Source organism: Cheilinus undulatus, linkage group 9 (assembly GCF_018320785.1).
Source record: "Cheilinus undulatus linkage group 9, ASM1832078v1, whole genome shotgun sequence".
Lineage (NCBI taxonomy): Eukaryota > Metazoa > Chordata > Actinopteri > Labriformes > Labridae > Cheilinus > Cheilinus undulatus.
The window spans coordinates 41,984,312-42,009,332 of NC_054873.1; the positions used below are offsets into that span (position 1 = coordinate 41,984,312).

General features: G+C 38.6%; 1 protein-coding gene across 2 annotated transcripts in view; it reads left to right on the plus strand.

Moving 5' to 3' along the window:
* The window catches only part of aars1 (alanyl-tRNA synthetase 1), a 30,104-nt gene extending 13,599 nt beyond the window's left edge, over positions 1-16,505 (plus strand). For both annotated transcript variants that reach the window (XM_041795867.1, XM_041795865.1), the window contains exons 9-20: positions 1,769-1,919; positions 2,454-2,578; positions 4,386-4,530; positions 4,623-4,801; positions 5,575-5,688; positions 5,837-6,043; positions 6,159-6,343; positions 11,161-11,269; positions 11,849-11,962; positions 14,465-14,671; positions 15,141-15,254; positions 15,411-16,505. In XM_041795867.1, the coding sequence (XP_041651801.1) occupies positions 1,769-1,919; positions 2,454-2,578; positions 4,386-4,530; positions 4,623-4,801; positions 5,575-5,688; positions 5,837-6,043; positions 6,159-6,343; positions 11,161-11,269; positions 11,849-11,962; positions 14,465-14,671; positions 15,141-15,254; positions 15,411-15,590 (1,830 nt within the window). In that variant the 3' untranslated portion in view covers positions 15,591-16,505. The remainder of the gene's footprint in view (positions 1-1,768; positions 1,920-2,453; positions 2,579-4,385; positions 4,531-4,622; positions 4,802-5,574; positions 5,689-5,836; positions 6,044-6,158; positions 6,344-11,160; positions 11,270-11,848; positions 11,963-14,464; positions 14,672-15,140; positions 15,255-15,410) is intronic.
* The last annotated feature ends 8,516 nt before the right edge of the window (positions 16,506-25,021 follow it).

The following is a 25,021-nucleotide window of genomic DNA, read 5'->3' on the forward strand; positions in this document are numbered from 1 at the left end:
TTAATGGTGACTGTTTTTTGTTGTTTTTCCAGCATACAAGATAGATTACCTAAGCGTGCTGGGCATACAGTGCTGTGAAAAAGTATTTGCCCCTTTCTGATTCCTGAGATTTTTAAATATTTATCACACTTTAAAGGGATCCTGCATGATCAGACAAGTTCATCTTGTTGGATAAATACTTATATGTCTCAAATGTATATTAAACTAAAAAACTCGCTAAATATCCCACATATCAGCATTTTGAGTACATTTCAGCTCATAAACTCAGCAGGAGACCACCATGTTTTGATCCGCACTGATAGTGTGACGTCACAGTTCCGCAGCCCTCCTCTCCGTTGCTAAGCAGTAACCGTTTTTCAGATGTTATTTCTGCTTGCAGCTGTTGCTGCCATGAGTTTGCTGCGTGTTGGTTTTGTCTCCCTGTTGTCAAAGCTCTGTCATTCCTCTTAAGTTTTACCTCAATAAACCTCCTACAAGAGACTGGATTCAGTGTATGGTGGAAGCGTGCCAGGAGCTTTTCAAACGAAAGTATTCTGTACATACGAACGGAGTTTCTCCAAAAAAATGCTAAAGTGCACTTTTACTTTCAAAGGCACAAACCGGAAGTCCTTTCGTATTGTGTTTATTTTCATCTGAACCGTGTGGAAACAGAAAGCCTCGTAAAGAAGAGAAGTTCGTGGAACAACTTTATTAAACACACATTTTAGCTTGTGGCCTTCATCTGGTTCATCAAAAAAAAGATTTCAAACATTTTCTACCCATGTGGGTGTACATATTTGCTACAAGGTAAATATGGCTGTGTATTTATCATTTTCCTGTCTAGATGGATAGATAACTGCTCGTGTTGCAAATACAAAATAGAAGGGACCTCAAATTTTAGAATTCTCTGTGCGTGAGACATGCTGTGTTTCTGAGATGCAGCCCTAACACTGGCTGCCAGTCTGAAACAGGTTACAGCATAGGAACGGTGAGGATCACCGCAGAACTGTGACGTCACGGTGCCAGCGCAGACCAAAACATGGGGGTATATTCAGTATGTTCATGAGAGATACAAATATGTATCCAACAAGATGAACTTGTCTGATCATGCAGGGTCCCCTTTTAATGTTTCGGATCATCAAACCAATTTTTATATTTCACAGAGACAACCCAAGTAAATAAAAAATGCAGTGTCTGAATGATTATTTAATTTTTTTAAGGGGGGAAAGTGATGTGAAATATAAAAATTAGTTTGATGATCCAAAACATTTAAGTGTGATAAATATGCAAAAAACTCAGGAATCAGGGGGCAATGCTTTTTCACAGCACTGTACACAGGTTAAATTATTTGTGAACTATTATTTCCTTTATGAATGTTCAAGAACCTTATATTTTACCATAGGGATATGAAGTTTAAGACAAGGGTTACATGCTACTAACCCTAAACCTAAGCTGTTTTTTGTTGTACAAATAGGCAGAAATTTCAATATCATGCCAATAATTTCATGCATCCCCAAAAACAGGGCATTATTTTGGGATCTTACCCAACCTCTTTGTGGGTTTTTGTTGCTACTGCAATGTGAAATTGATGAGTTTCAGTCCTAACAAAACAAAAAACTATTCATGTTGTATTAGGTAAAGAAAAGTTACTTTGCCATGTTCTTCATGTATTGAATTCAATGCAAAAGTGTGCAGGAACCTTACTAACATTCAACATATCCTTATTTACCCTTCACTTTCCATCAAATTTCCTCTCTGATCTCCATATCCTTTTGTTTACATTCTCCAGGGTGACGCATTCCCAGAGTTGAAGAAAGACCCAGAAATGGTGAAGGAAATTATTAATGAGGAGGAGACGCAGTTCCTTAAAACGCTCAGTAGGGGGCGACGTATCCTTGATAGGAAAATCATCAGCCTGGGAGAATGCAAGACCATCCCAGGTATCTTTGGCAATGGCATGTCTTTAGATTCTGTATCATGTGAATTTTATTTTATTGAAGAGAGCAAAAATGCTTTAGCCACCTTGTTCCTTGTCCCTATGATACTCCAGTCACTTAGTAAATCATTGGGAGAATTATGTTTTTGCTATTTCCACTACTGTATCGGAGGTTCCACCTACATTCATAGCTACATTTCACCCCCAATGGATAGAGCTATTGTTTCTTTGAAGATAGCCTTTCTTTTCTAATGGCTTGGTGACCTTTTAGCCCTTTCACAATCTGCTGTAACATAATGTATGCTAGGCCTGGGTGATGAATCAATTTCATTGATTAATCCTCCCTGTGGAAAATCTAGATTTTGAAATGAAACTAGATTTTCTCATAAACTTCCTCCACCACTTCCCTTGGGCTTTGCTGAGTTAAGTACAGGACAGACTGGTTGGAAATGCATCCGGGGTCTTTGAGTACTGTAGCTCTAAACAGAAACCTGTCAGGCATCATAATCTTTTTTACTCTTTCTGTCTGTGATTCTAGGCGACACAGCCTGGCTGCTGTACGACACATACGGCTTCCCTCCAGACCTGACATCCCTCATAGCAGAGGAGAAAGGCATGGTGGTGGACTTTGCTGCTTTTGAAGAGGAGAAGAAGGCAGCACAGGTGAGCAGATGACAAGAGGAGTAGGAAACTTCTCTTACTTACTGGACTCAGATTTCATTGCTCTATGAGGGGGAACTCTGCTTTGTCCCTCTCCCATGAGAATAATATTTCACTGTGCATCAGCATTCTCCAATATTGCACTGTAAGTAAGAATCAGGAGCTATGCACCTGATGTAAACCTTTACCCTTAATCACCACAGAGCTGTTTTCTTATGCCACAATGTTTTGTTCTGTTGCAACAACATTTATGTCTTCCCTGGTTTACTGCAACCTCACACTGATTTCCAACACATCTAAGTCAACACAGAGATTGTCAAATTTTTCTTGTACTTTTTTGTACTTTGTACGTTTTGGATTGATTACATTTATTATTTTGTCATTTTAGTAAAAATAAGAAATATTAGACACCCTCATTGATGCTGTGGGATAACAGGGGTTTTTGCAAGATAAAAACTGAAGGATAACCAACTGTCTTTCCTAACTTTGAAATATTTTTTCTGGGCTTAATAGACAAACTGATAACAACAAATCAAGTTCAAGATTAATACTGTCATTCCAAATTATTGTTGTTATCCTTTTGTCAGTTGTTTATTCGCTGTCATCTGCTGCGCTCCCGCAGAAACTTGTAGTTGGGAGGGATGGGGGTAGAGCATTTGTTTTGGTCTGAAAATCTGCTCTAAATCTCATTGGAATGGTTTCATTTAACATCCATTTTTGGAGCTGGATATCAGGTCAACTGCACTCTATACAAATCTCATCTCAGATACACAGAGAAAAGAAATAACCATGTTTTGCGACATGTAGACGATTACTCACATTAAGAGGAATTATGAAAGGAAAAAATGTATATAAAGCTGTTTTAATTTGACTGTTTTCAGTATTATTTTAACCCCTTATTCTCCTCTACTAGCAGACACACAGAGCTTGATCCAAATCTACTTGTGACTCTAAATTTGTTTTAATTTGTGCTTCTTGGGAAAATTTGACATTTATTTCGTACTGTTATTGGGTTATTCATAATGTTAAGGAAGTTACAAGTACAGAACGATGAACATGTACCAGTAAAAACTTATTTTACTGTTTATCCCCCAATTTAATGTGTAAGTAAGACACCTGGGCACCTTGGTGTGATGAAAACTTTCTTAAACATAATTACAGAACGTTAGCCCACGAGGCCTGGCATTTAGTCTGTTTTATGAATAAGATCAAATAAACTAAGTTTATTATGAAATTATCTTGTTTTCCCATTTTTTGCTCATTTTTGTTAAAGCAAAAAGTTATTTTGATTCTATAATCAGATTGTACGGAATCAGATCGGACCAAATTGTTCTGTATTTTAATAATCGTAAGTGAATCGAATCATAGTCTGTGAATCGAGATTTGAATTGAATCATCTTGAGAAGACAAGATTCACACCCCTAACACTGATGGAAAACCAAGAGACAGCTTTGTTAAAGACAGTTATAAATCTTCTCAAGAACTAAATCTGGGGTTTCACTTTGATTTCCAGCGTGAGTCACCGCTGCGTCAGGAAGCAGAAGGGGAGAGGGAGCAAAGAGCTAGACGTAAAAGAGAGGATTCTACAATAAAACAACTTTTGCAGATCGCCAGTGCATTCTATTTCTTCACAATCTGAGACCATCCTATTGCGCACCCCTAAGTGAAAGCTGTGTTTTTAAGTATTAGTAGTCTTATTTTTATTCTTTTATTTCTCCTACAGGCTTTTAAGAGCCTACTGTACTGCTGTTGCCCATGGTGTGTTAAAGTGTTACTTACGTGTTAATAAGAGATGTCTGTGTGGTTGTAGTTGAAATCCCAGGGTAAGGGTGCTGGAGACGAGGACCACATCATGTTGGACATCTATGCCATTGAAGAGCTGAGAAACAAGAAGATTCCCGCCACAGATGACTCTCCCAAATACAGATACACCTCTGACCATAACGGGAACTACAGTCAGTGATTTTCCTTCCTCAGAGATGTCATTTTCCTTTAGTGTATATTCAGGACATTTTCACTCTAGCCCTGATCTTTTCTTCATGTGTAGCATTTGAGCAGGCCTCTGCCACAGTGCTGGCCCTCCGCCGTGACCGTGTCTTCTGTGATGAGGTGACGACAGGTCAGCAGTGTGGCGTGCTGCTTGACCAGACGTCTTTCTATGCCGAGCAGGGCGGACAGACATTTGACGAGGGCTACATGCTGCGAGAGGACGACAGCTCAGAGGATGTAAGTGAAATAAAAGAGATGTTTGAGCTTCCTGGTTTCTCATAATGAGCTCTGATGATGTTATAGAGCATTGTTTTGATTCACCATGAGGTCAGTGGTGTTCAACAGCCCTTATTTAGGTATTTTTTCCTGAGACGGAGTTTCGCAACCATAGCTGTCACATTGCTGAAACAAAAACACAGATTTCTATAAAAGCTTCAATGAAATCTAATTGTGTCTTTCAGTAATTTAGGGATGACAATCACACAGTGACTCAGCCTCTGTTGAACATTTATTTAAATAAGACTGACTGAAGGTGGAAGAAAAGCCTGCAAGCAGAAAGACCTTCTGTTACACAACAAAGACCGCCAAATGAAACAGAACGATTCTGACAAGAGCATAAATTAAAGATAAAAATCTGTGTTCAACTTTGTTTAATGAATGAATAAATGGCATGAAAACCCTTTTATTTCATTGTTGGCAGGAAACCATTTGTCTTTAAAAATCATTTAAATGCCAGAAACACAAAAGGCACAAATTACTATTGTTTTCTGATAAATGTCAGTTTTGATGAAAGCTGTTCAGCCCCTGTTTCTTTGTGTCTGACAGTTTTTTGAAAGATATTTCAGGCCTGCTTTTTTTTTTTTTGTGAAAATGTTTAATCTCCACATATTGAAAACAAAATACATGTAAAATACACAAGTGAATGTTCTAACAGTGTCCAAATCTTTGCTTTCATCTCACAAGACATGCCTAACCGTGCTGTCTCTCCAACTTTCTTTGTTGCTTTGCAGAGGACAGAGTTCACAGTGAAGAACACGCAGGTCAGAGGAGGTTATGTTCTCCATGTGGGGACAGTTTACGGCACGCTGAAGGTTGGAGACCGTGTCAGCTTACGTGTGGATGAGGTGAGAACATCTGCAGGATTTGAAAGGCTATCAGTGAAGTTATAAAGTTGAATGTAAAGGTTTAATCCAGGGGTTTTCAGTATTGATAGGGATGCCATTTTGATGCATAATTATAGTTGTACTTTTGTCTGTCATTTTCTCTTTCAAGACTCGTCGTAGGCCCATCATGAGCAACCACACTGCCACACACATCTTAAACTTCGCCCTGCGGGGGGTGTTGGGGGAGGCAGACCAGAGAGGCTCCCTGGTTGCTGCAGACCGCCTTCGCTTTGACTTCACAGCTAAAGGTGCTCTGAGCACGGGGGAGGTCCGACGGACTGAGGAGATCGCTTGTGCCATGATAAGAGATGCTAAGGTGAGAAGATGAAACGATAACATGGTTTTCCTTTTTCTTTTTCTTTCAGTGTCTGAATTAAAACTCAATTTCGATCATCAGCTAACTGCTCGCTCTCACACTGCGCTCTCTGCAGGGGGTGTATGCCATGGAGGCTCCACTCGCAGAAGCCAAAGCCATCCAGGGTCTGCGTGCTGTGTTTGACGAGACCTACCCTGACCCCGTCAGAGTCGTGTCTATTGGTATCCCCGTTGAGGAGCTGCTGAAGGACCCCAACAGTGCTGCTGGTTCTCTGACCTCTATCGAATTTTGTGGTGGAACGTGAGTGTGATGCTTTGTTTTGTTTTGCATGTGACTCAGGAACAAAACAGTAAACTATGCCATGTCTGTACTAAAATATAGAGCTGAGCAAAAACCTTCAGCAGCCTATAATTAAGGGGAAAGTTTCCACCAAGGTTATTATAGTTCACTTAAACTAAATAAATAACTAACACTAAAATTTAAAAATCATTTTAGTTTACTGAAACTAAATTATAACCAAACTTTCCAAAAAAAAAAAAAAAAAAACTAAAACTAAATTCTGTGCTTAGAAAAATAAAATAAGATTAAAGACAAATTCTCCTTAGTTTTAGTCTTTGACAGCCGCAAACTGACCGACATGTATGCCCAAGCCTGGAGAGTGTAAAATCCCCTGATTTGATTGGAGATTTCAGACAATGGAAATTTTTTTATTTAAGTTGTAAAACAGAAATGAAAAGTGATGGACCCTTTTGGAAAAATAAAAACTAAACTAAATTAGCAACCCAGCAGGAAAAACTAATTAAAACTGAACTGAAATGTAAAACAAAAGATAAAAACTAATGAAAAATTCATAACTATTACAACTTTGGTTTCAATGACTTGTTTTCAGACATTGCTGCTTATAAATCTAGAGGGCTTTCCTGCTTAACCTTAAATCTAATGTAGCTTACCAAGCTGAGAGGCAGCCAATACATCAAGTGCTTTGACAATTTTACTAAATGTCTAAATCTTTTGATGGTGAGTAATATTATTAATGGAACTATTTAGGGATGTTATGGTCATGTTTTTTAACTGCTGATACTGATAACCTAAAAATAAAATACTGACACAGATGTCAGTTTTGTTTTGTGTCTTGTTATATCTGCTGGTTTAGCTTTTGGTCAGTATTTAGCACTTTAGTTGGCTGGGACGTCCTACAGTGGGCAGCATGACCTGACAAAGGAGCCCAAAAGTCATCTTTATTCAATTAGCAACATGCTTTTACTTACTTAGTTTAACAGAGCAGTACAAAAACCTCACAAGGATGAATTCAACAGGTGTCGTATAATAAAGACAATTGAATTATTATTACATATATTAATATAAGGCATTGGGTAACACAATCATTTACAGACTTTTAAAAAAGTCTGAGATCATTAGCTCAGTCTGAAGTAGTTATTTCCTTTTCTTGAAGATACATTTGAACAAATCATAATTTACTCCTGCCTGTGAGTAACTTTACAGACTCGACTTTAAACGCATCATAAAGCAGCAGGTATGTCCCTTGTTTGATTAGCTTTCTTTCTTTTGTCTTGTTGGTTTCATCAGATACTTTAATTGCAATATTGGATGATTATTTATCTGAAGGGAAACAAAGTCTGGGGGGATTTTATCACTGCTGCTTTAGGTTTATTAGCATGGCTGACCTGCAGCAGCTGCAGACAAGGTGATGGAGGTGTTTTCAAACCAGCAGTTGAAGGTTCTGCATCCATCCATTACCCATCCTGCTTATCCCATTCAGGGTCACAGGGAGGTTGGAGCCAATCCCTGCTGTTACTGGGCCAGGCAGGGTACATCCTGGTCACTCAGAGGACCCCTATATGCACAAGTAGATCATACAAACTTCACATAGAAAGGGCCTGTGCGACAGGGATCTGAACCAGGAACTTTCCTGCTTCCAGATGACAGTGCTAATCTCTGCAGCACTGTGCACCTATGAAGGTGCTGCATTTCTCTTCAATGTGATGCTAAAGCTGATGTTCTCATTATCTGACAGTCAAATCATTGGATTACCCTGCACCAGTAGGTCCCAAACCCACAGAGTAAAGAGGCCAGTCAGTGTATCTTTAGAAATTTTAACAGAAGCTGGAGCGACAGAAAAATAATATCAAACTTTTTGAATAATGTCTGATTCACAAAGCTAAAAAAATAATTTCCATAAAAATTTAATTTCTTTAGTTATCCTGGAGGAAAGACCCAAAGTGTGTTTTTAATAAGGGATATGTATCTGACAATACAACATCTTTTCTAAGGCTTAAGAGATTAGAAACCTTTATTCAGTGGCATTCAAGAAACAGTAAGTCCCTCTGTCCAGCAGCTCTTGGCCCGCTGCTTTCTTTGGAGCCACACAGTTTATGACGATGTTTACTTCTGAGCTCAGATGCTATGTTAACTCTGAGTCAGCCTCACAGCTTCAACACTTGCACTCTCTGTAACTGTGTGTCATCGTAACACATAAATAATGTTTGTTTAATGTGTGTGTGTAAACCTGCTTGAATGAGTAAAGAGTAGCAGAACAGAAACACATGGCTGGATGGGAATTGTTAGGGTTAATGTGTTTATCATTAAATATGAGGTGTTGCTGGTAATTACTGTTAATGTTGCCGCATGAGTCTGATGTGAGGGCTTAAATTGAGCCAGAGAGGAAGAGTTGAAAACGTGTCCGTAATTGCATGAAGTCGCCTGTTGCCAGGGGTGTTTGACTTGCCCAGTGGCGGTGTTAAAGGTATAACTCATTAATTGGATTTGTGGGTTTAGGGTGTGACAGTTGTGTCGCCGTGCAGAGCTCAATCCAATGATTAGATGTGCTTCAGTGACTTTTACAATGTCTGCTCCTGGCTGTAATATTCACCTGAATGCCATGATGTTCTCTCCCCTGCATGGATTTAAAAAAAAAGCCCCACTTTTTATCTCACTCCATTAATTTTAGAGCCAGAGCAGTGTCTAATTTTATATGCAAAGGTGAAAACGTGCATTTCTGTACTTTTCAATGCCCAGGAGTTTAGAATTGTACAGTCTCTGTTTTTTGACTCATCAATAGTACTGAAACATTCAGAATATTCCAATTAGCTGCAGTTTTTTGTCATATTTTAACCAAAAGCTGCCATATAACAATGAAGGAACCAAGGTACCAAAACCTTTGGTTCCCAATTTAGACACTAAGAAATTATCTGATATTGGTAACCAATTGTTTGTTAATTTTATGTACACATAATTTTTATCATGCCTGTGCATGACACATGATAAATATTCAGTTACGGATTGATCAGCGATCGCATTATCTCTTCAATAATACATCAATTAAGTATTTATAGGCTTCCTGGGAGTGATGCCCTTAAAAAACAGTGACATCTGTCCCTCTGGAACTGTCCCAGCTATGACGGGATGAGACCTTCAGCACCACAGATAGTATGTGTGTTCACTCAATGACAGACGCACAGTGCTGGATCACTTTATTTATTCTAGAGTAAACCAATACATATAAATCCTGGTAAAGCATAAGTGTTGGAAACAGCCATTACCTTTGTAATATTTCTCACATAGACAGCTGCCTGGTGAGAGGAAAGAAGAAAAGACACTTGTGTGATTGTTTCTGAAGCTCCTTCAGGTCTGTCTGTAGTTTAAATGTGTTTTTCTCTGGCTATGGTGGCTGATTTAAATCAGAAAAGCTCAATGCTTCCTGAATACGACCAGATCAAGGTCAGTTTCTTACCACAAACAAACGGGACCAGAGTGTGAATGTAAGCAAACCTAGAGCTACCCTTTCAAGCAGTCTTAGTCTGGTTGTTTGGTCCGCACCAGAGTTCGGCACTCAGCTTTCACACTAGTGCAAATGAACCAAACTAGTGCTGCAAAAACACAAATTTTTTTCCATCGAAACCAAACAGGTTAGGTGTGAAAGCACCCTTAAGCCTGAGTGCCACTGACAGAGTAAGCATATGTCATTGATTCCCATCTTCCTGCTGCTGGTATCACATGCTCTGTTTCTCGTGTTGATAGCGTTTGTGCAGATGTGTTTGTTTTACTTCATTTTTTTTTTCTAATCTTACAATTTAACTTGTTCATATTAAGTAATTTTTTTGCCATAATAAATGCATATTGATTCCAAAGAACAGTCAAATTTTAGTCTTTTGATCTACTTATAAGGTGTTGGTATTAGGGATGCAACTAACGACTATTCCTGTAGTTGACTAGTCACCAGCCACTGAAACAATAAGTCAACTAGTCAGGTGGCGCGTTGTGGATCCCTTGCTGGCTTTGACAGCTCAATTTTGTTTTTTGTTTTTACCTACAGCTGAAAACAAAACCTATGAATCGTTGCACCCCTAACTGGTATCAGCCCTTAAAGAGCAATATCAGTTAATCACCAAGTATTAATAAATCGGGGAAAATAAATGATCCCATCCTTCCTGTAAAAATACAGTAATTGTGCAAAAGTCCTGCAGTCAAGGTATGTCAGTGTTTTCATCTGTAGATGTTGAAATAACTTGAATATATGTTTTAACACACTAGATATGTTAGAATATGGTTGCTGTAAACATGTGAAAACACTGAGATACATATGACTGAAATTTGGATTTAGACTGTTGGAAAATGTTTCACCTCTTTCCTGGGTGGGTTTAATCTGGGCAGGGCAAATATGAGGACACGAGCCACAATGGGGAATAACCCCAACCCCTAATGTTACAATGATATAAAATCACATCGGCTGAAATGAATTTGTTTCTATTGTATTTTGTTTATTGCCAAAAATCTAGTGTTGTGTTTTCTTTTTAGACACTGGGACAAAATCTTAAATGGAAGCCAAATTAACACTGAATTGTGACAGATCTTCTGGCTGTATCATGCCACCTGATGTTCAAAAGGATTCCTCTTTAGTGAATTGTTGTTTTGCCTCTTGATGTCATCTTTGATGTAGTTTTAATCCACAGCATTTCAAAGATCCCCTTGTTCCTATCACTGCTCTGTAATGTTTTCTCCTTCTCTGCTCGTGTTCCTCCTGCTCCTCGGCGCTCTCCCTCTCCTCCCACAGTTGTGTAACCCCGTTGGTAATGTGCCGTTGTTTCTCTTATCTGCAGCCATCTGCAGAACTCGGGTCACGCAGCACCGTTTGTTATCGTCTCAGAGGAGGCCATCGCTAAGGGCATCCGCCGTATTGTTGCTGTGACAGGAGCAGAGGCCCAGAAGGTCAGGACACACACGCTGGCATACTTACAACCACACATACACGCTTTGGCCTGAAGGATTATGCCTGTATTCACACATCCACCTACACTTTAAAAAAGAAAACTTTTTTTTTGTTTATTTTTTTAAAGAAAGAACATGGGTTGAATATTCCTAAAATTTATGCTGTTATGCTGTGTCTGAAATTACAAGATTACCTGATTGTGGTCATAAAATAGTGAGAATTTTCTTGTAGCTCATTCTAAAAATCAAAATCTTTAATAATAATGTGCTCTGACTGAGAGGCTGCATCCTATTTGGGTCCCTGGTGAGAACTAGCAGCCCAACTTTGAAACTTTAATGAAGCTTGTTTTTGACTTGTTGAACTTGGAGAAAGAAGGAAGCATTTTGCATTCTCCCCCTCTGCAGGCTCAAGGACAAATTAATCTGTTCTAATTTTAGAAACAATTGCTGTTTGATCCTCCTCTTTATCTTTTTTTTGTCCTTATATGCTCTGCTTGTTGTTCTTTCTCCCTCATCTCTTCCTCATTGCTCCTCTGCTTGCCCTTGTCTCACCCCCCTCTTCTGTCTTGCATCCCCCAGGCCCAGAGAAAAGCCGATTCCCTGCAACAGTCTCTGTCCTCCCTGGGAGGCAAGGTGAAGCAGCAGAAAGCGCCAAACAAGGACATCCAGAAAGAGATCGCAGACATGACAGAGGTAAGACCCACAAAGACGCCAGGGGCCTGTTGCAACAGCTATGTGTAAGTTCTGACTGCACGTCCCATGTAAAGTTTTCACTGAACCAGTTGTTCTCAGCTGTTCTAGCCACAGGATGCGCCGCCAACTCTTGAAAAAGGAATTGTCAACAAAATATAGATATTTAGCAATCACTCAGATTTACATGAGAAAATGATGCAAATCAGACACATGGTCACTTAAGTTTTATCACTGGTGGATTGCACAGCATAAATGCAAAGTTTATCTTAACTTGTTGAGTGTAATATCCAAAATAACCAAAATGTTGTTGCAAAAGTGATTTTTTTTTTTTTTTTTAACATGATGTCACAATCAATAAAAAGCATTTTTCTTAATGCAGTGTTTGTTAGGTGCGTTGCCTCTTATTCAGAATTGTCTCTTAACTCCCAGTTACAAGCAGCACCAAAAATACATATAACATAAAATAAAGAATTATGATTTGGTGATTACAACAGCAGTAGCCAAAATCATGCAGGTGTAAGATGTTTGTTGGTACATTCACATGCAGAAAAAAAAGAATTATTGCTTTAGTCTGGCCTTTGAAATGCATATAAACCTGGTAGTCCAACTGAAATCATACTAAATCACACACCAAGATACTGTGGTTAAAGATTGATTTATTTTTGCATATGTACTGGGGGTGTAATGTTTTTTTGTGTTGATCCCGAGCGGTCACAGTTTGGTGCACGTTGTTATACGACAAATATGTCGAACCATTAAGAAGTGTTAGCTAACCACTATTAAACCACCAACAAAAAAGAGGAAGCAGCCAACAGAACATACGAAGAAGAAAAGTGGGCTCCCTGCTCCAGTTCCTGCTGCTCTTCATCTCTGCGCTGTTTTTAAAAACCCTTCGGATGTGAAAGCAGAGAGTGTTGGAGATATTACCACTTCTAAAAAATTTTAAAGACTATGCATGAGTAAAAGTAAAAGACACAGAAAACAAGTGTGCTTTATGCGCTCTGCTCAGACTCTGTTGTAAACCATCCTGTGTTTACATGAGCCAGTCTGGGGTCCTTGACTGACATAGATGAGTCAGGATTTAGCATTTTTCAAATTATGAGATATAAGGCTGTTACGGCTTTGTTTTTCATTTTTTAAATTTGTATTAAACTGGTCGTCTTCTCACACAATTTTGACATAAGGGAGAAAAGCAGTTAAAAAGAGGTGCAAAGCCCTGCTAGGCTGGTTTGTATCATAATGTATTCCTGCCTATACTCAGCAGCTTGCAATATATCCAGTGGTTCCCAAAGTGGGCCATGGGGCCCCCCCAGGGGGGTGCAGGGTCATAACAGAGGGGGCGCAGCAAGGCCAGGCTAAGCGGCACCAGCTCATGACTTCAGCCCTATAGAAGAGTTGAAGTTTATTGAAGTCTCCTTAGATTCAATGATATCATTGCAGTTTAAGTCCGAGACATTGCTGGCATTTGGACAGGAGTAGTAGAGGCTAGGCACACTTTGCCACACTTTGTTCTTTTGCATCATCCTACCTATATGAGGATGTTGTAACAGGCTGTTGCCTCTTGAAGAAAAAACTAAATCATAGCTGGACACTGAAAATGAACTGAGAGTGGCAGTCTCACAGCTGCACCCAAGATGCAAAGTGATCTGAAGCACCAAATAAGCCCAAAGTTGTCACTGAAGTTCATGCAGGACTGGGTGTTTAAATCTTAAGGATGTTTACTAATTTTCATTATCAGGGAATTATTCATCTTTATAGAGTCAGGTTTTTAAAACTCAGAAATTTTAGGTTTTATGTTGTGGTAAATTCTAAAAACAGGAATTTGCAAAAATTGCGAGTAATGGTGTGTTTGTTGTACATTTACATGTTTTTACACATTGATACGCATGGTGAGTGGTAGGGGGGCCTAAAATACTTTCATCTGCCAAAGGGGGGCCTGATAGAAGAAGTTTGGGAACCACTGGTATAATGAATGGAGTGAATTTTCAATCCCGCTGGGTAATGTGAAGTTTGTGACTGTGGTAGGTGCATGCTTTGTGTAGCTGCATCAGTAAATAAGCCACAGCCAACTTTTTGATGAAAAATAGGTCAACAGTTTGACAGATGTGAAATGAAAGCATGTGTAAAAACAAAGTCATCATACATTTCTGAGGGATTTATCTACGACAGAACTACAGCCACTAAAAATTGGAAGATGAGGCAGAGCAGAGAGTTTTAGTCAAGTATTCAGCCTCTTCAAATGATACACCATGACAACAGTATTTTATTGATGATGTTTCACCGTGTAGTAGCTTGGTGTAAGACTTGATTAATAACTTGTGTCTGTGTTTGAGCTGCATCAACCGGTGCAACACCTTGAATGTAAATGGTGTGTATTCTCTGTCATAAGTTTCGACTAACACTTAAACTAGGGTACATCTAAACTGAAGCACAGCTGGTGCAGATTGTTCCACTATGTCCTGAAAATAATCTGAGCTGTGGCATCGATATGTCCCTCTGCAGCTAATAGGCACAGCAGTGATCTCCCAGTGGAGAAAGGACGAGATGAGGGAAACCTTGAAGGGCTTGAAGAAGACGATGGACGACCTGGACCGCAGCTACAAGGCTGACATCCAGAAAAGAGTCCTAGAAAAAACCAACGAGGTGATCGCCAGTAGCCCTAACCAGCCGCTGCTCGTCATGGTGATGGAGAGCGGAGCCTCTGCCAAGGTGAGAGTTTATGGGAGACATTAAATAACCTCTGAATTTAAAGGACTTCTTTAATTTAAATGACAATTGAAATGATGCAACTTAAAACACTTTTTACTTGTTTAAATGTTTTAAATTTGATGATGTGTCAGCCCCAAAGAAGACCTTATATAAACATGTTAGAGGAAATCTTTAATTCAAACCCTACAACTTCATCATTATCCTATACAAAAATAAAAGTGCAGACAGTATTAAAATTCAGTTTATCTGCGCTGCAGCACAGTTCTCAGGCAGGCTCATAGCTTATCTCATTGTGTTATTGCCATGGGACCAAATCAGCTCTGTGGCCCATTAATTCTGACCTTGAGACATCAATAGTGCTGATTAGGAGGCTTTTTTTCTCTTTCCTCCTTGCTCCTTCCTTCTTACTTCCTTTTTTTCACCCTTTGCAATTATGCTTCAACTTTTTCTCTCCTTACACCTCTGTCAGGCTCTCAATGATTCACTCAAGCTGCTAAAGACTCAGTCCCCTCAGACCGCTGCAATGCTCTTCACCATTGACCCTGAGGCCGGCAAGATCATCTGCCTGTGTCAAGTCCCAGAGGTAACATCCACTTATTTATTTGCCAAGTACACTGCACGCTTATTACAGTGAAGTCCCAGTTGTTTTAGTGCTCGGGCTTGAACTGGAGATGGGACCACAGTGCGCTAGAAGCCTCTGGGTATGAGATTTGTGTTCAGCCTCTCCTCTGCTTTACAGGAAGTCACCAAACGGGGTCTGAAGGCCAACGAGTGGGTCCAGGAGATTTGCCCCCTGATGGATGGAAAAGGAGGCGGCAAAGAGATGTCAGCCCAGGCCACGGGAAAGAACACACAGTGCCTGCAGGATGCATTGGAGATAGCCAACGAGTTTGCACGGCTCAAACTGGGAGAAAATTGAGATGAGAGGAGGCGGGGTTTAGAGATATGTGATGGCGCCTCCTGAGTCAGAATTCCTCCTTTTCCTCTCCTCTTTTCTTCTCTCTTTGGATTAGAAGATCGGATAAATCTCCTAAAAGGATTCAAACTCCTAAAAGAAGACCTCTGACACTCAGCCAGCACTTAATGAGCCACATGTTTTCTACTCGGACTATTATTAGAAACTTCCAACTGTCACTTTGTCCCTTTGAAAATTGCTCACTTATATACGAAAACCCTCGTATGAAGTTAAGCCTAAAGATAGAAGCTAAGATATAAATCTCCTCCCTGTCATTATTTCATGTTTGAAAATAAAAGGGGAGGAACTTTTGATGGGTAGAGCCTCCTGTAAGTACCACACAGCTCAGGTGATGTGACTGAAGCTATACTCTTGTGTCAAACTTGTGTCTCGATCGTGATCGCTGGTTAACCGTCATCCTGTCTCTGTGTTTGTGTCTCAGTTCTCTGTAGCCTTGTTTATTAAATAAATCCTCTGAAGCACTTTGTCTTCAAAGTGCTTCAGGTTACTTTTTGTCTTCCTCTGCCACTGGAGATCAGCCTGGCTTAAAAAGTGAGGCACGGTTTCATCTCTAATATATAATTTAGAAGCAGCTTACGCTGGTGTTCTGCAGTGGCTCTGCACCTCGGTTCTTTCTGATTTGTACAAACAGTAGCTGTATCCTTTTTTCAAATAAGCCATTTTCTGACATGTTTCTGTTCATTAATAATTCATTAACAGTATAAATGATCATGAGTTTGTCCCATAATAAATCTGTCTAACTTCATTCTGCTGACATTTGATATGGATCGAATCCAGAATGTTGAAAATGTCCATCATTGTAGCTGTCAGAGAAATGTCACGTTATGAGACTGGAATAAATACGACTGGTAAATGCCACGTGTGCTTTTTGTTCTTGTCAGGCATTGATTTCTAAGTATTGGTGATTCATGTCAGGTACAGTTTACTGTGAACTTCAGTAAAGTTCAGATGTAATCAATAATGCCACAAAGTCACACTGAAATCATTAGATATGGATCAGTGAAGAAAAAGGTATAAATCATCAGGTAGAATAGTGTGTGAACACTGGTGACTTAAAGAGAAACAACCGTGTCATCCTCACACTGAATGTTAAGTATCGTATTGGAAAGTCTCCGCAGGGACAGCTTTAGTGGCTTGGCAGGCAAAAACCAGTAGGATGCTCTTCTCCATTTAGCTTCAAATATTCAACACCAGTGAAGAAAATATTTGAGTCATCTCTACTCGGGTAACAAAGCAGGAAACTACAGTATGTACCCATATCTGAATTATAAATACGCAAATATGCAACAGTTCCTACTCCTCACCTCTTACAACAGCATCATAACTCAATCTTACCACATCTAAATTATTAACATGAGACTGATATAAAGAAAAATGTATATGCCATGGCAGTATCTGTTATGCTGCATGCCATAATTTTTTATTTACCTATGTCCTTTTAGTACACAGTAATCCACAGATTTATTGCTTCAGGATGTTTATGGGATCCTCCTAATTATAACTAATTTGATACTAAGATATTGAGGTGCTTGGGACTTGCTGTTGGGGTCAGGGGTTTCTTACCGGGGACTGTTTTTCGGATATTCTAAAGCTGGGGTGTCAAACTCAAGGCCCAGGGGCCAAATCCGGCCCGTGGTACAGTTATACCCGGCCCATAAGATCATATATTTTGATTATAGCTGGTCCACCGGTATGAGGTCTGCTGATTTCCTCCATTATAAAAATGTGAATTTAATCTTGAAGATTAAAAATATCCTTGTTAAGTGATAAAGATTTGAAGTGGAGTTAAAATAAGAAAATAAAAAGTGATGAAATGTGAAAAAATGGTTTTCACTTTCACAATTTTGCATCTCACACTTATGACTTAAACTTATGATTTCTTTTTATTTTCACCTTTTCAATTTATAATTTTGATTTTTTTTGGTCTCATATCTTCACCTTTTAGACTCAATTTTAAAATTTAAGTCATATTTTGACATTTTTAACTAATTATTTTTCAATTTTATCTCATGTTTTTACCTTTTTAACTCTTAACTTTGACTGTAAACTCATATTTTGACCCTAGAGACTCATGATCTTGACTTCTAATATATTTGCCTTTTAAAAACATTTTGACCTTTAATTTTGCATTCTGACCTTTTGAACAAATAAGTTTGACTTTTAATCTCAGATCTTGAGCATTTAAACTTAACATTTTGACTTTTTATAATCTCAAAACCATTTATCATCAGTGCTTGTATGTTTTTACCCAAGATGTTGAACTGGATTAATGATGACCCTGTTAGGGATTCAGATTAGACCTAAATTCAGAATCCAGGCCCTGCTGTGATTAAATTTAACACTTCTGCTCTAAAGCTATTTTAATGCCATTCTATCCACTCTTTACTCATTGTTTACACTAAAAATACGTTGAAAGTAATTTTCATATTTTTATGCACATCTATAATGACTACATGCCCCTTGGAGCACAGGACCCCTGGCAACTGCCTACTTTTACTTAATAGTAAACCTGCCTAAATCGAAACAAAAACCTATTTGCAAATCCGTACCCATCCTTGGCTGTGCAATATATATACATAAGTAAACCTTTTTTTTCACATTACTTACAAACTACAATAAAACTCACATATCACCTCATTTTTGTTGTCAGACTTTATGGAAAGATCCAACATCAATATGCAAGTTGTTTCAGATTCCAGCACCTCTTAAAGCACACTGTATTTGTCTGAGCAGTTAACATTATTTAAAAAAAATAAAAGAATAGTTTTTCATATTTTTTACAAGCACAGAAATATTTTATTTATCATTTCACCTTTGTGGTTGATCTTTTGTATATGGATGTATTTCTTTAAATGGTATGTTTTTAGTTCAACTGATATTAAACCACTGATGGAAAGTATGAAACTACAGTGCCTATAAAAAGTATACAAAGTAATGTCAAATAAAAACATGTAAGGTAAAATAAATGATTGTATAAATATTCATCCTTTTAAAGTGACTGACCTTATTCAACAGAGGTCCAGCTAATTGTGGCTAGAAGTCTCACAGTTAATGAAACGGAGGTCACCTGAGTGCAGTGAATGAGTCTAAATTGGCTCTAGTATAAAGACACCTGAGACTGGAAGGTCTACCTCTTGGTTGATCATTATTCCTGGCTACTGTTACAGCATGAAGACAAAATAACACTCATAGAAAGGGTTACTGCAAAGTTAAAAAAAAGAAAAAGAAAAAGAGGTAGAAACTTCTTTGGTCTGATGAGACAAAAATGGTGCTTTTTGGCTATCAGTCAAATCACGATGTTGGACACACACCATCCTCAATGTGAGGCACGGTGGTGGCAGCATCACGCTGTGGGGATTCTTCTCAGCAGCCAGCCCTGGAAGGCTTGTAGGGGTAGAGGGAAAAATGAATGCAGAAAAATAAAGGAAAATCCTGGAGGACAATCTTATTCAGGCTGCAAGAGAACTATGGCTTGGGAGATTTATTTTCCAGGGAGTTCAAATGTACATTTGTGCCAAATTAAACATAAATCCCTTCATGCATTCCTGAAACAATGGACTCATGAGATTTGTAGTCTTAGTGGCCTTGACCTTGTCCCAAATCTAATAAGTTCATACTTGACCTTCAAGATCTAATCGGCTTATCCCTGAGTTAGTGTGGACATTAGTGCAAAGCCTCTGGTCTTAGTTATTGTTAGTGTTGAGGCATATTTAAAGCCATAGTCAATAAGACTCCAGGCATTGACATCTTGTTTCATGAAGCTTTTATTCGTACAGTAGCATTAGATACAAAGAGTTGATCACATATCATACATATGTTTGACTGTAGTAAATAACACGTGTACCAAAAGGTAGTGCTACTTAAGAATGAGACAACAAAGCCAGGCTAGATGATGACAGATCCAGACAGCAGGAAACCATCCACACACTGACACACTAAACTCTTTAACTACTCTTTATTCCTATATTATCCTCACAGTAGCCACCTGAATGTTTGTTGATAGATGTATTCACTAAAGCCGTGTGTAATCCTATGTGATTGTTTGCAGAGTTCTGGCACAACAGCTGAAGGAGGTACGAGTTTAAGCTCTACAGTCCATTGAGACACTCTGATATGTGCTTTTTCAGCTCACTGACTGCTGCTTAAGAGGAAACTTTCAGTTCAATGCAGACCAGTGAAGTGATCATCTCTCCTCATCTCAGCCTCAAACATCACAGGAACCCATCGACAGACGCCAGGCGGTATCGTTACGGCTACATCCACAGCTGGCGCTGTTTGGATCAGGATGTGTTTTCTCCTTAACACTCTTTTTCTATCAGTCTGTAGATTTCCACCCCTGCTACAGAAACCTTTTCCTCTGTACACCAGAGCTGCAGACATCTTAACCATAGCAACAAGACAGGAACATCAGAGATGGGAGCTGTATGAAAGTAGGTTTCAATTCACAAGAGCTGAGATTTCCTTTTCTCTGGCAGAGTATCTGTTAAAGCTGGAGATGCTGCATGGATTATTCTTTAACCTACCAGGACACAAATGGATCTAAATTTGTTCATTCCAGTTCATTAATGAACCATTGACCAATATTTTACAGTAAAGAAGGCTAAAGGACTGCACACAGAAAAGAAACAATTTGCCTCACTTATATGCTGTGAACAGTTTCAAACTTTGGGGGAAATACTCATCTAATTCCTTAGTAGGAGATAAAATTTGATGAATGACACCCCTCTCTCATCTCTACATTTAAAATGAAGCTACAACTATGGCACCATTAGCTTAGCTTAGACTGGCTAGCTTTGAGCTTTAAATGACATATTATGGACTCAAATGTTTTATTTTGTGCAATTCAGAAACACAAACAAAAGTAATAAAAAAAAACGTTATTATTTCACTTTGTGTCTTAATTTATCTTTGCAGGTTGCTACGTCTTAGCTGTTTGACAGTTTTCTGTCCCTATCAATATAATCTACTCTAGCTGTCTCCTCATAAAAGTGGCATCAGTCCTCCGAACTTTCACTCAGTGATATGATAAATATCTTTCCAAAAGCTCAAACCATTCTTTCCTATACATGAGGGATTTGATACTGACATTTGTCTCTTAGATGAAAACAGTTGTTTATAAGTTGAACAGGTCATACAGGAGCCCCAAATGGACATGCAAAGCTATTTATTTAACTCTGTTTTCTGCAATAGGAAGCAAATTTTGGTTGTTCTCTCAAGTCTTCAACTTCTGATGAGTTAAATAAAACTCAACATCTCAGGATACCTCTTGATTTTCTGGGACAACTTTTCATTCTTGGCTGTTTTCCAAAGATCCTGAGAATGAGCTCCAGCGTTGCTTTTATGACATAAAAAGAAATAAATGAGCTGATGTCACAGAAAAAAAAACTAAAATGTACTTGTAACTGGGTATCAGAGTAAAATAAAATACATGGATGCATGTCTGCTTATGTCTTCTGTATTTCCAGACTGCTTTCATCACAGGATTCATCAGGAAAATATAATGAATTCCTGTTGGTTTTGTCAGCTGCTTCATACAGTTGTAAATGACTTAATAGGATATTTCCAGTAAATCAGTGTTTTGGTGTTTCTAGCTTTAAAGCAATATGTAACTTTTGCACCTTAAAATAGCAGTTACAAAATCGATCATGAGCCCAGTTCAGACCAAACAGTACATTTACTCAGATTAATGTATGTGAGGAGTTTTTTTCCAAATCACATCCCAAAACAGTTGTTTTTTTAACTTTATTAGAAGAGGTGATACTTTACCTGAAAAACCTGGTTGGAGATCTATTCTCATGTTGTTATTGGCAAAGTTTGTGTCTTACTGTACAACTCCAGAGTAGCTATTAAGGCTGGGCTATTAATCTAAAATCAAATTAAATCTCATTATGTCCTACTTATGTCCAATTTTAAAGGGATACTTCAACATTTTGGCAAATTCTCCCATTGCCATAATTCCTATAATATTAGTAATAGGTTCATTACCTTTAGTTGTCGGTGCAAGCTGTTTCTATATCGGCGCTGCCGAGTTCGGGCCTGCTGTGCCAACTCAATGTAAGCAGACGGTATTCTGGTTTTCCCTCATCAAACTCATCAAATACACAATCCAACTACTCCAAAACGCTCTTGTGGACAAGTTGTGACCTGCACATTCACCATGCTATGAAATAATAATGTATAATTATGTAACATTATGACACATGAAGCAAATACTTGGAACTATTTCTTGAGTGAACCACTGGGCGGAGTGACACAGTGCAGCAGGCGATGTCTGGAGTGTAGTTTCGGCTTTGCATTTAGCTTTAAAACATCACTGTCTCATAATGTTCCATGATTATTTCATAAAATGGTGGATGTACAGGTCAAGACTTGTCCACGAGACCGTTTTGGAGTTGTTGGATTGTGTATTTGATGAGTTTGATGAGGGAAAGCCAGAATACCGTCTGCTTACATTGAGTTGGCACAGCAGGTTCAAACTCGGCAGCGCTGATCGAGAAACAGCTTGCACCGACAACCAAAGGTAACGAACCTATTACTAACTGCGAATTTTCCAAAATGTTGAAGTATCCCTTTAAGGTTAAAAAAAAAAATATTTAACCTGAAATGTGTGTCAAAATAACAGTTTCATACAATTATTATTATTATTATTATTATTATTATTATTTTTAACAGCAGAGATGTTATTATGCTCTGCACATCTTGCAAACATTGAAGCATTTTTTCTAGAAAAGACAATTTCAATTGCATCTGCAATATGATTCAAAATAATTCCAGTTAGGTTATTTTTCAAAATTGTTCAGCCTTATTTTTCATAATGAATGCTGTAACTAAAAAATAAATCAGTAAATTAAGTACTGTGATTGAAGTACATGAATAAAGATATGTCATTCATGCTGATTCATGCATCATGTTATGTCATCTTACATACAGTATATGCCCAGCCTACAGGAAAGAACAGTTTATATTTAATCTCTCTAAAAGTGTGGGTTATAATTTAGGATGATTTAATGCTTATGTTTCTTGAAAAAAAAAAAAAAGAAACAAGATAAGGAACTTCAAAAATAATGTCAAATTGCAAGTGCAGTACTGCAGGGAAAAAAATAACATGTAGGTTATTTTCCCAAATCATTCTGCCATGCAATCAGTACTGAGTACTTGCAGTAATCTTCAGATTTAATACTTTTTACTTTTACTTGAGTAGATTTATAGATCGGTACATATACTCTTGCTTAAGTAAAATTTTAACAAGAGTAACTGTACTTTTACTTGAGTACAATAGTTGTGTATGTTTCCTACCCCTGACGTTTAAGTTGTACGATTCATCTCTAATTCTTTTATCATTACCACTGTAGCGCCGAAGCACAATTTCACTGAACATATAAATAATGTTCTACTTGCTCAGTCTAGTTAAAACTAATTTTTAAATTTATTTATTTGTTTACCATTATTTGTTGAAATTGCAGGCAACATCTTCCAACAGCCTGATTCTCAGTCCCTAGTGATGTTTTGAAATTGACTCATTGCATTAAAAATTTCTGGTCAGAACTGGGCTCAATAGTACAAAAACTTTCAATAGGGAGACTGGCATGTTGACAAAGCTACCTGGTCACCTGCTTTTAGCACAATGGAACTTTTGCTGCCTATCTCTCTCTCGAGAGAGAGAGAGAGAGAGAGAGAAAGCCTACAGCTTTATGGCACTAGTTTTACTACTTTTCCTAGTGGGGTATGTGTTACATCCATTTTGGCAACACCTCATAAGCAGTAATTAGGAGTGGCTGAACCTTTGAAGAAAATCCCAGAGGGTGATAGGAAAACTGTTCTGTCCATCGAATTGATTACTGGCCAATCAGCTCCACCAAACATAGCACAGAGTAGCAGTGCTCTAGTCTGGTTGGTAAACATAGGAAATGTTCTCAATTTCTGATAAAAACAAAGTAGCTGCATCCATGCTAATCTGTTCACCAGCCACCACTGTTTGCAGGCTTGCAGTTGCTTCAACTAAACCACGCCCCCTCTTTTTCATCCAATGATGCAGATTGCTCCGATCACTCTCTGACTGGGAACAAGCATTTCAGCTTGAAGCTCTGCAAGATGGATCTTCCTGATGACAGACATGGAATCAAGCCTATCTATCAGAACTGCAGAGTTATCATGGAGCATCATTTTAAAAAAGGCAGTTAAAGCCCACCTCTTTCCTGTTTGATACAATGGCTAAGGCTAAGAGACAGCAGAGGATGGTGAAAGTTGAAGCTAAGAAGAGAAAAAGAGAACGAGAAGCCAAACTAGAGTAAACACTGGGCAGACTTTTATGCCTTGGCGAAAGCATTGCAAAACAGTAGGCTGGAAGTCTGAAACCCAGCTGGCACTATTAATGTTGGATGGTAGCAAGCACAAACTCTATATGCAAACAGTGGGCTGTAGATGCTGGCAGAAACATATTTGTGCAAAGTCCATACCCTGTCAGCTGATCTGTCTTTGCTGATGTTCTGCTACTTGACCAATCAGTAATTCCTACATATTGTTGCTTTAAAGAAATACTCGGCCCCAGGACATTACCATAGAGAGAAAGATGGGAGGAATAAAACATGTTAAATACCCATGTGTGAAGTTAACCCTGCTCTACTGTTTCTGTTCAACAGAAATGCTTTTAGGCTAAGAATGCATTTGGGAGTCTGGCTTGAAATAAAAATAAAAGCTAAAAGAAAATGGTGCATCTTCAACATTGAACCCCACATTCAGAGTTCACCAAAGAAAACTAACAACTCCCTTGACATCCAACTGTCTCAATTAACAACTATATTTCTGGAAATTCTCTCAACAAACAGCTCCTTATTTCCTTACAAAGTTCCAGACACGGCCAAGACTAAAGCGGTGTGACCTAAAAATTTGTGCTCCAAATTATCTTAAGAATCGACTCCAGCTGAGAAAGAATGAGTGTATTGGGTCAGCAACAGGAGGAAAGACCTACTTTATGTCTGAAATGCTCCAGGGAACACACTCAGATATGTGCGGTGTACCAAAGGAGGAAAACTCTCTAATTTGAGAGAACGCACAGCAGAGAGGGATCACCCTGCTCCTGTTTGATCACAATGTCCTGGTCTGCAGCTGTGAGATACTGAAGGAGCTGATAGCAGTGTGAATGCTGGGACAGGAGCCCGCCTCTTTGGTGGCACAGTTGATTCTTTCAACCTGCCGCTGGCTGCACTGATAGGATGTGAATGTGTAATTCTCCTGCCAGAGGGTCCAAGACAACAAAATTACGCTCTCATTTTGAAGCAGGAAGGAGCATCTTGGAAAAGAGACATCAGTAACATTAGCTGAACAACAAAAAAAAAAACAAAAACAAAAAAACATGGCACCACATTAGCAGCAGT